The sequence below is a fragment of the Chlorocebus sabaeus genome, chromosome 26, assembly GCF_047675955.1.
Source record: "Chlorocebus sabaeus isolate Y175 chromosome 26, mChlSab1.0.hap1, whole genome shotgun sequence".
Lineage (NCBI taxonomy): Eukaryota > Metazoa > Chordata > Mammalia > Primates > Cercopithecidae > Chlorocebus > Chlorocebus sabaeus.
The window spans coordinates 56,635,176-56,651,213 of NC_132929.1; the positions used below are offsets into that span (position 1 = coordinate 56,635,176).

The following is a 16,038-nucleotide window of genomic DNA, read 5'->3' on the forward strand; positions in this document are numbered from 1 at the left end:
TGAGAAGGGAATGGCGTATAGAGTTCTGGAGGGACAAGTTGATACTTGAATATTCCCAGCCATAGAATTAATGTTGCTTAGACTGAAGACCTTTCATTTTGCCTCCTCTTGTCTTGAACATGTTTGATGACTGTGTATAGATAACTGCTTGTAGCACTGCCAAAGATTGGGACCAATGGATAGCAGTCCTAGTGAATAAAGCTCCTTTTGTTCCAGCAGCTCCTGTTACCAGTTAAAATGTTCTCCAATAATCAGTGCTCACTTGTGATCTTGACTTTTCAGAATGGACTTCGATGATGAAGATGGTGAAGGCCCCAGTAAATTTTCAAGGTAAGTTTATTTTATTTTCCTTAGACTTAAAGAAGCCAATAGCCAGCAATCACCTTAGTGAAAGATACAAGAATGTAATGTCTTTTGTCATTGAAAAAGCCATTGCCTATAGTTTGACCCTCTTCCTAGTCCCTCACTCTGTGGCAGTATTTGGCCCAGTGGCAGCTAGCTATAGATGATCAAAAGGTAAGTAACCAGTTATTAACTCTGTTGGCTTTATAAGCAATGAATGTCAATTTTAAGGATTCCTTTTAAAAGACAATAAGGCTTTTTAAAAAGTATTTTTAAAAGTCTTTTAAAAAGTCCTATGACCTTTAGACCAGGCGTGGTGGCTCACGCCTGTAATCCCAGCACTTTGGGAGGCTGAGGCAGGTGGATCACACAGTCAGGAGATGGAGACCATCCTGGCTAACATGGTGAGACCCCATCTCTACTAAAAATACAAAAAATTAGCCGGGTGTGGTGGCGGGCCCCTGTAGTCCCAACTACTTGGGAGGCTGAGGCAGGAGAATGGCTTGAACCCAGGAGGCGGAGCTTGCAGTGAGCCAAGATTGCGCCACTGCACTCCAGCCTGGGCAACAGAGCAAGACTCCATCTCAAAAAAAAAAAAGTCCTATTTTGAAAAAAGGAATCTATTAAAATTATTTTCATTGCTTATAAAGCAAACAGAGGAATTCATTCCTGCTGAATAGCCCTAGAGTTCAAGTTTAGAAAAAACTGTCAAGATAAGTCTTCTATTGCTACCATGGAAAATAAGAAGAGATATGAGAAACCAGGGCAGCTGTATTCTGGATGCAGGATAGAAAACTGGGTTTTCAGTTCTTAAGAACTGTGTTGCCCTCTGGCCATGTGACAGCATCTTTATCTGGGCTCTGCGGGGTCATCCTGAGTGCAGACCACCTCATGGAGAGTTTGCTGGATCACGAATGTCTGTGGGGTTATATACATTACATACATGAAGGATAAGGCAGGCCCAATCCCATGACTCTTTTTTTTTTTCCCATCTTGTTTAAGATATGGTAGGAAGTTTGGCAATGTTGACGGGAGGGCACAAATCATTCCATCATTCTTAGCAAAATTCACATCTGTACCCACTTGCCTAAGGATGGGCCTGCCTTGACATTCCTCCCCACTAGCCAAGCCTCCAAGCCTTCCTAATTCTTGGTCATTGATGGACTTGAAAACTTGCCATGGGTGATGGTTACTTTTCTTCTGTGTCCCTGGTCCGTAGTTTGGGCTGATAACCTCAGTTGTTTTGGAGGAACCACGTGCGTATTGAGTCCTGGGCCCCCTGAGTTGCCCTAATTTTCTCCCCTCATGGTGGCCGTTTTTGGTGATGATTCCTTTTACAAACTGCGTTGCGATTGTGAGTTCAGTACACTTTTCCACCCGTTCAAGAGGGACGTGCATCTCGTTACTTCCCACAGATCCCCAGAGTCTCCAAGTCCATAGTAAACTCTCATCATGCCATACACTTTCCTCCCCAAAATCTTTTCCTTCCATCTTTCAGCTTCTGCTTTGTTTGAAACAGTAGAGAGGAGATGGAGAACATTTTGGTCACTAATGACCTTGGAGTTTCTAATCAAAACAGGACATGAGTTTCAATAGCAAAAGCATACGTTGTTTTCCCTTGGTGCAGACAGAATGGCAGCTTGGACATCCACCCATTTCTTGGGATACATTTTAATAGCAGGGTGTGCTTTCTTGCTGAAATGGAAAGAAGGGCACGTACCTCCCTGCCCCAGTTTGCTCTCACTGTACACAGCCTCCCTCTATGAGGAAACAATGACTTTGATTCCTCCATGTCAAAATTCCCCTTGAGATAACATTCCAAAGCATGCTAACCTCAGGAAATGATGATTCCTGGGTCCTCAAAACATAAAGAGGAAGAGAGATGAGGAGTGACGTTTGTTTGACATTGAAAAGATCAGTGTCCATGATGAAATAATAGTGCAGGAGTACAAAAAGCTCTTGTATTAGGCCCAAGCAGTAAGAAACAGAAACTCTACACTCTGGGTAACAATCTCGTGAGCCTGTCTGTGAGTTCGTTTTTATACAGTCAAGGTTCAAACCCAGGCACCTATGAACCATATCGCTTCCCCTGTGAAAAATAAGGAAGATAGGATGTGTTTCCAGCATGTGCTGTTACTAATAGGAATGAGTTTGTAAGACCCCAGAGGCCACTTTATTATGTCACATAGGCTTAGCTGCTGGGCCCTCAGTGAATGGGCCCGTGGATGCATCTGAGCTGCTCAGCACTAGGAGAGATGACTGAGTCCACCCTCATCCCTCCACTTTGCTGTCACTGTGGCTGCTGTCCAGGGGAGGAGTGGAGAATCTGCTTCCAATTGGCATGGAACACCCCAGTGCCTCTCCTGTTGACTTTTTCTCTTCTTACAATCACACAACAGAAGCCCCTTCATGTGAGGCCCTGGAAGAGATAGAGGCTGCCTTGCGAGCCAGCACCCGCCGTAGTTTGCTGACTCAGAATCTAGGCAGGGTGCTGTGCCATGGTTTCTGTCTCTTGATGTATGTGTGCAATCAGCTTTTCCAGCTTTTCGCAAGGGGGCTTCCAAGTTTAAAAGTCCTGCCTATCATGAGACCTCATGTCTCAATTTTTGATTTGGGAAGTATGGTCACAGTCACAAAGGAGCGCAATTACAGGAATTTGGTGTGGTTGCTACTTTAGCATAGCCTGGCGCGTCACAGCAGGCCTTAGATGCAACAGAGTAGTAGATGTGAAGCTGCCACTGCTATGTGACCTCAGGTGCACACACACACAAGCACGCACATGCGTACGCCCATACGTGCACATGCATTCCAGGATCCCGCCTGCCAGTGCCAGAAATGGTCTCAGGCCCACTTCACCACATCCCAAGGCCTCAGCTCTTTCTCACACATGGGGTTCATGCCGTTCTGGGAGCTGTGATATGCAGAACGTGGCTCTGCCTACATTCGAAGTTTCCTTTCCCCCACACAAAGTCACGGGGACCTGGGGGACAGAAGCCAGACTACAGTGGGCTGAGGACTGATTGGAAGATGAAGACATGAAGATATGTGAGAACAAGTCTTTGAGCAGTTTGGATGTAGATCAAAAAGGAAGGGGTTCCGGGAGGGGTACTTTTTAAGGATGGGAAGACAGTGAGTGCATCCATGTGAGGAGGGGAAAAATGGGATAACTAGAGATTTGGAAGGCTCAGGAGTGAGGTTGGGGAGAGATGGGTTCAGAGGACGAGGAGAGAGACCCAAGCCCACAGAAGGGAGTACTCATGCTCCAAGGCAGAAGGAAGGAGCTGCGGGTGAGGCCAAGTGCGAGGCTGTGGGTGTATCAGAAGTGGAGGTGTTAATTTTCGTGGCTTCCATTGTCTTGATTAGGTAGGAAATGGAGCTGTGTGCCACAGGTGGGAAGAGGTTTGCTATTGTATGGGAGAGCGAAGTTTGGGGTGGCCCTGGGTTGAATTCACAGGAAGGAGGCTAACCGAAGACAGAGATGTAAAAACTTTAGACCCCATTTGAGATTGTGGACCACCAATGTGAGGTGGCATCATTGTGTATAAGTGCAGTTTCCCTCCAGCAATACCCAGCGGAGTGGATACAGGCAATGCAGGCTTTTCTCAGACTCAGGGTTGAGAATTAGGGCAGGTGCCGTGGAAGGACAGGAGTCGAGGTGGTTAAGGTATCGATGAGAGGGTGGTCGAAGAGGCCAAGCTGTGGGTCCAATGGCAGAGGGAGTGAAGGGCAACTGGGAGTCCGGAAGAGTGAGAAGAGAATGAAGGATGCCAGGGATGGGAAGTAGCAATGCAGTCCAAGAATAGTTCTAATTTTGTGGGAGTTTGAGAGGGCTGGAAAAGTAGGAAGTTGTGGTCAAATAGTGAGAAGCCACCACCATGGGAGAGGCTGGCTGAGGTCTGGTAGAGGAGGCGGAGGTCAGTCCTGGGGGCAGAGGCGTGGGGAGACAGATGGGTAGGTGTGTGTCACCCCCTGCAGAGGCTGTCGTTGGGGGTGGTGTAGGGGCAGGGGCTGACTGTGTGGGTGGGCAGTGGTGATGATGATGAAGAGCCTAGAAGGTGGCAGAGATGGATGGCACGAGTTTCAGAGAAGGCCTTTCTGCCAAGGAGGTGAAAAGGAGTGAAGTCGCAGAGCCAGTCTTTCTTCCTGGGCTCAGCTGGGAAAGCAGCCTCCGCTGGGAGCACTTGGCTTGACCTCACTCTTGGAATTCCAGTTATCAAGTCACTGATCCTAACAGCAGGTAGTGATAAACCCTGTGTCTTTGGAAAAGTGCTGATTACACTCCAGAAAGTGTTTCTCCAAAGATGATCCTCCTGGGCAGCTGGTAGTGGTGCCGCACCCTCCTATAGTGAGGTCAGCACCAGTCCCTCCTGGTTCCTGTGCCTGTGTGGATGGTCTTGGTGTGCCTGGGAGGCAGACACCAGTCCCGCCCAGCCCGTCCTGCAACCTTACACTCAAGCAGAGGCCAAAAGCCTTTTCATCACTCTGAGTGGTTTGGGGGCATCTTCCTACTTTAACGGCCCCTTAGATTAACATTTTCTAGGGAGTCCCAGGATACCTTCTCATACCTGCAGCTGGGGTCAGCTGCCACCAGTGCGTAGAGGCATCTTAAATATTGTTTCACAAGGGGCACTGTAACATCCCAGAGCTGCCATCTGTAGGGTCAAAATTATACACTCACTCATCAGGTGCCTTACGTGTGTGAATGTATGCATAATGTTTCATTAAAACAGAGGAAACAGTCCTAACTGTCTTTTTATGTTACATTTACAACTTGGGGACAAACAAGTATGCACTCCTCAAACTTTAGTTCTTGTCACTGTGTATTATCTGTGTATTTTTGCTCCCTTCAGACTCATTCCGCACCCTTTCTCAAAAGACCCTAAAGACCTTCCAAGGAGTTCTCATATCTGTTACTGAGGATTCAGCTCCAGTGCTTGGAGCCTCCTAAGAGCTTGGACTCAAAATCCCTTATCGATGGGCTTCCTGGCCTCTCTTTAACCTTTTTAGAAATGGCTGTAAGTGACCCCATTGGCTGTTCTTTGGTGAGATTGTAGCACTCAATTGCACCAGTCCAAACTTATGCCTTATATTTTGTAGAGTTAGACAGTGAACCTCTAAAAGTAAAGATATTCGTCCAGAAAAGCTTCTGCAGAATTGACCTTTTGTTTCTCATCACTCCCCCTTTGGTACATCCCTTTTGGTTTTGTGTGGTATTTAAGCTTGTAGGCACTTTTCCCGCTGGCTTTACAGGTTGTGGTGATGTTTTAGTTTTAATCATTCCTGCTTTGTGAGTAGGTATCATGACCAAAACTCTGTTGATAAGGAAAATATGCAAGGTAGGCGTGTCCTGCAGAGGTCTTTCCTGGCAGAAAGAAAAGAAAACTGTGGGTTTCCAGAATTCTTAGTCTGAGCATCTTAGCCTAGAGAGTGGGTTACTCTGTTTCCAAGTGAGAAGATGCCTAAAGTATTTCCAAGGCAGAGAGGGTGACCAGGCAGCAGCAAGGAGTGCCCCTTTTTTCATCTGACCTGATCTTATCAGTCACCATGTGTGGGACACACTGGATGGGCATGTGAGGTCCTTGCAAAGCAGGAAGAGATTCAGCCAAGCCTTTCAGATGTTGCAGAGCAAACCCCAAGATGAGCCCTTCCAAACTTCCCATGCCTCCTCCCTGCCTCTGCAGTCTCAGTTCGTATGAACCAGACAAGAGCTGCAGATAAGTTGAGTAGAACCTGGTACAGTGTTGCCTATGAGCAACTAAAGTCCATGTTGCTTCAGTGGGTTAGGGTTACGGTTCGCGTTAGGGTTAGGGTTAGGGTTAGCACACACTGGAATGAAAGATTTTGTAGGAGGGGGTGGCTTTCTAACACCATGCTAATATGGATGGGTGAGTTCCTTTTTTTTTTTTTCTTTTGAAACGAAGTTTTGCTCTTGTTGCCCAAGCTGGAGTGCAATGGTGCGGTCTCGGCTTACTGAAATCTCTGCCTCCCAGGTTCAAGTGATTCTCCTGCGTCAGACTCCCGAGTAGCTGGGATTAAAGGTGTGCACTACCATGCCCAGCTAATTTTTTGTATTTTTAGTAGAGACAGGGTTTCACCGTGTTGGCCAGGCTGGCCAACCTCAGGTGATTCGCCTGCCTCGGGCTCCCAAAGTGCTGGGATTATAGGTGTGAGCCACTGTGCCCAGCCAGCGTGATTTCTTCATACAATACGTTTGGCTCTCATATGATGGACCTGCACCTTGATGTGTTTCTTACCATTTTTAGCTAAGCTACCCCTTTCAGTTTTTCTGCTAGAGAGATTAACCTTGATTTGAAATGATAGTGCCTGAATAACACTGGAGTTTTTTGGAGAGAAAGGAGGAAATCAATTCTGGGATCTTAAGTAGTCCTGAGCTGTGTCTGTTTGGAAGCTGCTAGGCATATTCTTCTCCCATAAAGCTTTAAATATATTTGCTCCACAGTCTCCCCAGGCATTCTAGCTCTGAACTAGGACCAGTTAGTACTCTGCTGGGTAGAGGTGGTGAGAGAGAGGCAGCAGGTGACTGGCAGGCCTGGTCCCAGTCATGGTAAGTCAGTTTGACCCTTGGAGCCTCAGCTTCCTCCTCTGTAGGTAAAGGAGGTATTTCCTGATTGGAGGGTGGCGGGTGGGTTGCCAGGATCGATTGCAGTCAGTGCTGAGAGAGTGCTTGGGAAGCCATAAGTTGCTATAGAAACATGTAAGATGCGTGTCTCACTGGGAACAGGGATTGTCAGAGGTGCTGGGCCTGGGCCCCTGCTTGGGAGGATCTGGGCTTCTCAGACTCCTCCCTGGGTTTTGGGTGAGTCTTGTATTCAGCCTGGACCCATACAGGTATCTTGTAGTTGCCTTGCAGAAACCTGGGCCTTGGATGGCTTCTGGGGAGCAGGATGCCTACCTCCTTCTCAAGGAGAGAACAACCCTCTGCCCTTTCTGGAGCAGCCTCAGAAGCTGGGAAAACTGCCCTACTGAATATGCCTCAGTGGGCCCTCTCTGCAGGTGTCTGACCAACCTCCATGGGGCTTCCTGAAGTGGCTTTCCTCTGGCCTTCATGGCTCTTACAATGCCCTGCAGCGCTGCCCAGGAGCGACGGGCCATGAAGGATATTCCTGGAAAGACACAGCCTTCCTTCCCAAGTGTCAGCGAGGTGGGGCAGAGCCAGCCTGTGCCTAATACTGCACCAGAGGCTGCTGACAGTTGAACAGGACTCGTGTGTAGACCCCCACGCAGCCACTCTTGGTCTGATGACTCCCCTGGGCTATCTCTGAAGGCCAGGTGGTATGACCTATGCAAAAGGTCTCTTCCTACAGTTCTGACTCCACCCTGGCTGGTCAAATCTCACGGAGAAATCCCTAGTAGGGGGAGAAGGGGATTGATGTTTCCTTTGCTTGAGAAGTGCTGAAGCCATTTACTGGAATTGCAGGCAGAAAGCCTTGTTTGTTCAGTAACTTGAGCCATGCACACTTTGGTGAATTGTCCAAGAGCAGAAGTTATCACTGTGTGCTGGGTGAATTCTGAAAAGGAAAAAACTCCCGGTGACCAGTCTTCCAGTTCTGGTGCAATCTGGGGAAATGAGCACAAATTCTGCCCTGAGTGAGGCCTGTTTCCAAGCCCAGTGGCTTTGAGAGTGGCAGCTGCTTGGTGATGCTTCTCCAGGTTGGGGAGAAGCTTTATGTTTATTCTCAGCAGGTCTGTGGTTGGGACCGCTGTGGCCTGGAGAGGGGTATGGACCTCAGGAGGTAGAAATGGAAGCTGAGGCATCGTGGAGAAATGTAGTCCTGGTGCCATCTGTAGCAGGGCTGCTCTACAGACATTCCACATGTGACCCATGTAGCTCTGAAGCTGGCAGTGAGTTGTGATCAGTCGTATTATTTCAAGTGCTGACTTCTCAAATTTGGACCATGGCAGTGTAGGTGGCCTGGCTAGAGCTAGAGTTGGTCATATCTCTCAGAGTATCTTGCATTGGCCCACCTGCTGCCTTGAGGTGCCCACACCTGATCAACCTGACATGAGCAAAGAGAGGCTGCAGAAGCACTTAGGTTTACGTTGTGGCTCCTCTCAGCCAGGACCTGTGCGGGGCCTTTCAGTGTCCCATTGAGAGGCGACAACATGCTAACAGCCCTTGCTCTCGGTGCCTCCTTGGCCTCGGCATCCACTCTGGCGGCGCTTGAGAAAGCTCCAAAAGCAAGCCCTGGGCCCTGAACAAAATTTGGAGGCATTATTAAACCTGGCAACCTTAGTTTTCTATAATAGGGACCAAGAGGAACACTCCAAAAGGAAAAGAGATCACAGAAAGGCCGCAGCCTTAGTCATGGCCCTCAGACAAACAAACCTTGGTGGTTCAGAGAGGACAGAAAAAGGAGCAGGCCAATCACCCAGTAGGCTTTGTTATCAGTGTGGTTTACTAGGACACTTTAAAAAAGACTGTCCAATGAGAAACAAGCTGCCCCCTTGTCCATGTCCACTATGCCGAAGCCGAGGAGGTACCAAGAGCGAGGACTGCTAGCATGCTGTCACCTCTCACCAGGTCCTAGGGTTCCTGAGTATTTCCCTAGGACTTTTTCACAGGGAGCTCTCCCCATCACACACTCTCAGCATCCTCTTCTGACCTTTTAGTGTACAAGGGAACCACACAGGGATTGTGTCTGTACCTGCCCACTCTCTGTTGCCCCTGCTTGTCTGTGGGCTCTCTGTCCTGTCCTGCACCCGTCTCCAGTACCTAGCGTGGTAACTCCCAGACTCGAAGTATGCTCCAGGTGTGCCATGTCTGTAGTGATCAGGGAGTTCCCAGCATGGGGCTGTCTCATTCAGTCTGCTTGCTCCGGGTCTAAGGTTCCCTTCCCATAGGAGACAGGAGACTCAACTGCTGTCAACAGTTAAAGGATGCTCTTTATTGAGATCTTGTAAAATTCTCCTTTTGTGTACTTTAATTAAGATGGGTACCTCACTGTTCAGATTAAACTTAGGAGGTCCCCATTAGGAGCAGAGTTGGAAAAGAAACACAAGTCAGTGTGCAGTTAGTTGAACCTCTTCTTTCTGTGCCTTGATTTCCATAGCTGTGCTCCTGGAGCCAAGCTCTGGGTCCTCTTAGCACAGCAGAGGTGTCTTTGAAGCTGACAGCTCTACCTGTGTCCCCAGCTGTCAATTCTATGGAGTCCTGGTCCTGCTTCCCTGTACATAGGAGTTAATTTCTTTAATGATGCTATCAGTCCCAAGCAAGCATGTGGGGCACATGCAAGTCACATATACCAGGTTCACAGGCTCACTCCTACAGCTCCTCCAGGCAGACCCCAAATTGTCCCCTCACTCTGGGGAGGAGATGGCCTTGACCCAGCAAACATGGTCTTGGAGTCCTTCTGTATTCACAAGATGGCATCATCCCGCCTGCCTTGATGAAGGCTTCAAAATGAAACTGTACATATATATGTGTATGTCACTTATCAAATCTTGTTGCTAAGTAATTGGCAGCTGTCAGTCATTTTGACATTCTGCTGGTAACTCAGTATTATTTCATAAAATATAAAGTGCTTGGAGCATTTTCTGGACTAGGCAATGAATACAATCAGTTTTTAAGCCGTTGCACTAAGGCTATCTTCTTCACACACCTTATCTTGCAGATTGGGTTCACAGAGCACTGTGGTGAAATTGCTTTAGATCTCAGTTTAAGAATCACATGAATATTCTTTTGCCTGCAGAATATTTATAAAGCAAGATGGTCTGTGCCACTATGGGACAAGCTCTTTGGATAATAGTATTAGAAGCAAGTGTGCGTCAGCCCTGCATTGAAGCAGTGGCCACAGTGACCAGCTGAAGGATTTGGAGACTCAGTGGAAGGGGCTTAAGGGAAGGCTCTGGTTTGTATTTTGAGAAACATCAGTCTGGCCACAACATGAAGACTAAACTGGAGGGTGAGAGTGGAGAAAAAGGCTGGGAAAAGGTGGTTGTTGACAAGGGGAAAAGTGGTTACAGCAAGCAGTCAGCGTGGAGTGGAAAGGTGGGAGAGAACCAGGAAACAGCTGCAAGAGCTTTGACACTGATGGAGTTTTGAGGGAAGGGAGCAATTCCCTGTGTGCTGAATGGAAGATAAGTAGGAATGGCTATTGCCTGGTGATATTGAGTGGTAGGGAGCAGCTGACACGTGGTTGGAATAGAGTACGGGGCTGTGGGTGGCGCCTGATGAGGGAGATCCCAGAAGTCAGGCTGAAGAGTTGGAATGCAGACTCTAGGTGGGGTGAGTGTATGGGAGGAAAGCCGGTTCTCCAGGGTGTCTGGCGGGCGAGTGCGGGGCGGTGGGTGCAGCCCGAGGCCTAACTCATGCATGTACTACCATCGGCAGCCAGGGTGCTTCCCAGCATCTTCCAATGCCAGCAGCCCCAGCCAACTGTCTCTGTGTTCCACCAACCCTATCGGGCCTTGATGAAGTGTAGTCTGGCGAGGCGGGGGGCTCACCCTCCTCTGAGAGCTCCTCCAGACCTTTCTTGCTGCACCTTGGTTGTCTCGTCACAAGCTCCTGGCTAAGGAGTCAAATGCAGGAGATGCTGGTGAAGACCCAGTTCAGGGTGGGCTGCCACCACTCATTTACCTGCTTCAGAGTTTTGGAGAGAAGGAAAAGAATTCCTGTATCTCCTCCAGGGAAGGGTTCCTGAATGCACTAAAGAACTCAACAATCTGTAACCAAATCCCCCTTTTTCATTGCTTTCTTTCTTTATGATTGCCCCGCCCCAACCCATTCTTCTCTGGTTACCTCTATCTACCCCCTAGTCAACAAGCCCTGCTTGATTACACAGGAGCCATTTCTCCTGGAGAGTATATGCCCCTCCCTACCAGAGTGGCTGTGCTCTGTGGACCAAGGGCATTTGTGCTGGGACTGGTGTTTCCACCATTCCAGTGGGTTGGCTGCAGAGTTATCCTTTGTGGGTGGGAGGAGAGCACCAGGCCTCAGGAATTTCCCTATTGCTCCCAGCCTCCATCTCCTCCTCCAGGGCCCATCTCTACCGTTCCATCTAGGCCTGCCTCCTCACCACCCTCAAATGCTTCTTCCCAATTCCAGGCCTTTATTTGATCCTGCTGATCCCCTCCCCAAAGTAGACCTCCTCTACTTGCTGACAGGTTAGGCCCAGCTCTCTCCCAGTTCCTCCTCCCTACCCCTTCCAGCACCCTCAGCTCCAGGATCACCATCTCCTCTTTGCTGTTGTTCTCTATTGTGGCTTTTGCTTTCCACCTGCCTTTTGAAGCATTTAATCATACTCTGCCTTTCATTTCCACTATGCAAGGTGTATGTTTTATCTTCAGAGTTAACCCTCCACTGCTTGACGACAGAGTTGGGCATTCCTTGTTTTCTCTACCACTCCTCTGCTCATGGGGTCTGGAAGGTGCACGGTGGATGGCTCAGGTCGCTCTGCAGTGACCTCTACTGCAGTCTCACTTCCCCTTGGTCTGTGTGTTCAGAGGCCCTCAACACGTGCTACTTGGTGTCATCAGGGCTGACTGGCATGTCTGTTCCCCAGTCTGGGAGGATGGGCTGTTAAGTTCATTAATACATGCAGTGTTTGGAGGCAGCCCTGCCTGTGTTGTTTTTTTCTTGCCCTTAGTGTCACTCTCATTCTTTGAACACCAGTGAAACCCTAAATCCTGCAGCAGACATGGGATATATGTTAAGATAATTCTTTTATCCCAAGTAACAGCTTTGTCTTAGAGTCGTTGAACTGGGTTGGCTGTGACTCCTTCAAGCCTAAAGGTAAAAAGCCTGGGTTGGAGACATTCTACCCTCCCTTCTGCTAGTTTTTTATTGTAACACATCACAGAGATTGCATTCAGTAATTCCTTTGCAATGTGTTTTTATTTTAACTTGGTTATTTATTGTTTCATAAGCCAGGGGTGTACCTGTTCTGTTACTATGCTGCAGAAAATGTGTTGGACATAGAACAAAGGCTTATTCACAACTTTAAAGTAAATTTGTAGCATTATTGGTCTACTTAGTGACACAAAGAATGGCAAGGCTATGTAGTGCTTCTTACTGCAAGATATAATATGTAAATATTATGTATAGTATGTTTACTACATACTTATATTTATATATTGCATATTTATATGTAATAAATATGTAAAGATACAACATGTAAACCACATATTGAAGCAGACAGTAACCATATTTGTGTGTGTGCACGTGTGTATATCCATGTACAGATTCATGTATGCGCCCGTTGGAGTGCAGTGGTGTGATCTCAGCTCACTTCAACCTCCACCTCCCAGGTTCAAGCAATTCTCATGCTTCAGCCTCCCAAGTAGCTGGGATTACAGGCATGCGCTACCATGCCCAGCTAATTTTTGTATTTTCAGTAGAGACAGGGTTTTACCACGTTGGTCAGGCTGGTCTCAAACTTCTGGCTTTAAATGATCTGCACACCTCGGCCTCCCAAAGTGCTGGGATTACAGGTGTGAGCCACCGTGCCCAGCCCTCATGTCTCAATTTTTTTGTGCTTACAAAAATACCTCAGGCATATGGGAGTAATTAGAAGATTTTGCTATGTATTTAGAGATTGAGACTATAGATGTCTGTGCTTCCAACATGTAGATGTAAGAGCTTGCTGAGGCCTCAAAAGGTCCGCTTTGCCCAATAGTCATTCAAAGCACTCAGCTGTTAGGTGTTAGCCCCTAGTTCCTGATGACTTGGTGTTAATGGTTTTATCCCACTAGATAGTAATCCCTAATCTGATACTTCTCTTTTTTCCCCCTCTCCTGATCTCGTACTTTCTGGAAAGAGAGAATCATAGTGAAATTGAAAGGCGCAGACGGAACAAGATGACTCAGTACATCACGGAGCTCTCTGACATGGTCCCCACGTGCAGCGCATTGGCTCGGAAGCCAGACAAGCTCACCATCCTCCGCATGGCCGTCTCGCACATGAAGTCCATGAGGGGTACAGGGAACAAGTCCACCGATGGCGCGTACAAGCCTTCCTTCCTCACAGAGCAGGTACCCTGGTCATCACATCACCATTGGAAAGGGGGGAGACTCCCAGCATCACCAAGATGAAATAAACTATGTGGGGAACCAGGGCTCAAGGTTGAGGAAGGAATGAAGCCAAGATGTTTTGTTTCCATTTTTCTCCAAGAAGCTGTGTTCAGCAGAGGGTTTGTCTGATCTTTGGGTCTTCTGCTTTTATGTTTCCCGTAACCTTAATGAGATGTCACTCAAAAAAATATATTGAGCATCTGAACATCGTGCTCAGCACACTGACACAGGAAGAAGTTAGTAAAAACACTGTGTGCTGGAATCGTGCTGATATAATCAGCCTATGAGAGTGATGGTATATGAAAAAAGCTCTGCATCACTGATCATTAGAGAAGTGCAAATCAAAACCACTATGAGATACCATCTCACTCCAGTCAGAATGGCTATTACTAAAAAGTCAAAAAATAACAGATGCTAGTGAGGTTGCAGAGAAAAGTGAACACTTATACACTGCTGGTGGGAGTGTAAACTAGCTCAGCCATTGTGGAAGGCAGTGTGGAGGTTCCTCAAAGAGCTAAAAATAGAAATATCATTCGACCCAGCAATCCCATCACTGGGTTTATATACAAGGGAATATAAATCGTTCTACATGAAGACATATGCATATGTATGTTCATTGCAGCACTATTCACAATAGCAAAGACATGGACTCAACATAAACGTTCATCAGTGACAGACTGGATAAAGAAAATGTGGTACATATACACCATGGAATACTACACAGCCATATAAAAGAATGAGATCAAGTCCTTTGCAGGAACATGAATGGAACTGGAGGCCACTATCCTTAGCAAACTAATGCGGGAACAGAAAACCAAATACTGCATGTTCCCACTTGTAAGTGGGGGCTGAATGATGGGAACACACAGACACAGAGAGGGGAGCAACACACACTGGAGCCTCCTAGAGGGTGGAGGTTGGGAGGAGGAAGAGATCAGAAAAAATAACTAATGGGTACTGGGCTTAGGATCTGGATGATGAAATAATTTGTACAACAAATTCTCATGACATGAGTTTACTCCCTTGGCAGTATGTAACAAACGTGCATGTGTACCTCTGAACTTAAAATAAAAGTTAAAGGAGAAAGACAGTGATGGCAGCAGTAGTGATAATAGTGGCCGGGATCAGAGCACTTAGCTGGCCGGCATTTTTGGGCGCTGGTGTGAGTCATAGGTTTTTGTGAAATATCTCATTTACTACTTACTCTAGCCCTGTGAAGAAGCCACTGTTATTTAGCTGTTTTATTGATGAGGAAACTGAGGCTTAGAAAGAGTCAGCAGATTGCTCAGGGTTAATCTGTTGCTTAGTGGAGAAGCCAAGATTGGGTCCAGTGAAGACAGGCTGGTAGGACCCCAAAGCCATATTTTTAACACCTACACTAGTCTTTGACTAGTTGGCAAGAAGAAACACAAAAAATGGCTAGTGAGGTCATATTTTATAAGTGGATTTACATGAGCCAGAGGCCTGTGTTCAGGGTCTTTGTATTTCCATGCGCTGGTCATAGGGCAGGTTGGCAAATACTCTAAGCTTTGGTGTGCTCATCCTGTGAAATGAACATAAAATTTTTTGCTTTCCTGTCTCTAAGAGCTTTTGCAGGATAAATGAGATGATGGATTTGAAAGCACTTCATTGTATACAGCAGAGTGGGGTGGGGGGTGTTGCGGGGGAAGCAAAATGATACAGTTGTCAGGGCATGCAGTTAGGAAATGCAAAAGTGTGTAGAATATAGGGTCCTAAAAGTCATAGAGGATTTAACAAGATACAGCGTGTGGTCAAGCTGAAATAGAGTGGTAGAGTCCTGGTATTATCAAGAGGAACTTCTCAGGACAGAGACAGTATTGGCATAGAAAGGAGCCACAAAAAATACCTAGAAAGAGGGGAGCAGAAGATATTTCACAAAAAGGAAACAGTGTACACAGAATCTCAGAGGCAGGAATGAAAAAGATTTTGTTGGGAGACAGAATGGTTTATTCTGTTAGAGCCGAGACTCAATTTATGTCATGGAAGTTAGGTTTAGATAAAGAACAAGGGAGGAGGAACTAACGTTTATTACTGTGTGTTCTGTGTTAGACACTTTAGCAAGGACTTCACCTATTTGATCCCTTTTTAAATCATCCCAGTGGTCATGGGAGCCCTCCCTTGGCAGATGTTAGGAAGGTCCAGCAGTGGTAATATCTGCCACCTGGAGGACACAAACTGTGCTGGTCAGGGCAGGAACTTCAAGTCTCATTTCCACCTCTGTAAAAATAAATGCAGTGATAGCTCCCAGCTTGTATGGTTGTGGTGAGGAAGGCAACAAGCATAGACTGTTTAACATGGGCCTGACGTATAATGAAGGGTGAATAGCTGGTAAGTAACAAACAGAAATTATTAAGCACTGTATAGCTGCTAGAGTCAGTTTTTTGTATATATTTTTTTAATCCTCACCAAAAAACATACAGGGTCAATATTTGAAATAAATCTCATTATCTTTAAGTGACTGAGGATTATGAAAGTGGTGTGAAGAGAGAAGGCAGCTATGCAGGTCAGATGAGCCATACCTTTGTCCTCTCTCAGCTGCTTGGATGGTGATGATAATGGTTACATTTATGGAGCACCTACTGTGTGCCAGGTCCTTACTAAGTCTTCACATGCAGCATCTCATTTAACCTTGCAAGAGCTCACTGA

The 16,038-nt window shown here is 46.9% G+C and overlaps 1 protein-coding gene across 5 annotated transcripts in view; it reads left to right on the forward strand.

Moving 5' to 3' along the window:
* ARNT2 (aryl hydrocarbon receptor nuclear translocator 2) overlaps nt 1-16,038 on the forward strand; it is a 201,490-nt gene that overhangs the window by 54,308 nt on the left and 131,144 nt on the right. For 4 of the 5 annotated variants that reach the window (XM_008015665.3, XM_008015660.3, XM_008015663.3 and 1 more), the window contains exons 3-4: nt 283-330; nt 13,119-13,332. In XM_008015665.3, the coding sequence (XP_008013856.1) occupies nt 283-330; nt 13,119-13,332 (262 nt within the window). The remainder of the gene's footprint in view (nt 1-282; nt 331-13,118; nt 13,333-16,038) is intronic. The other variant, XM_073012386.1, reaches the window with a different exon arrangement.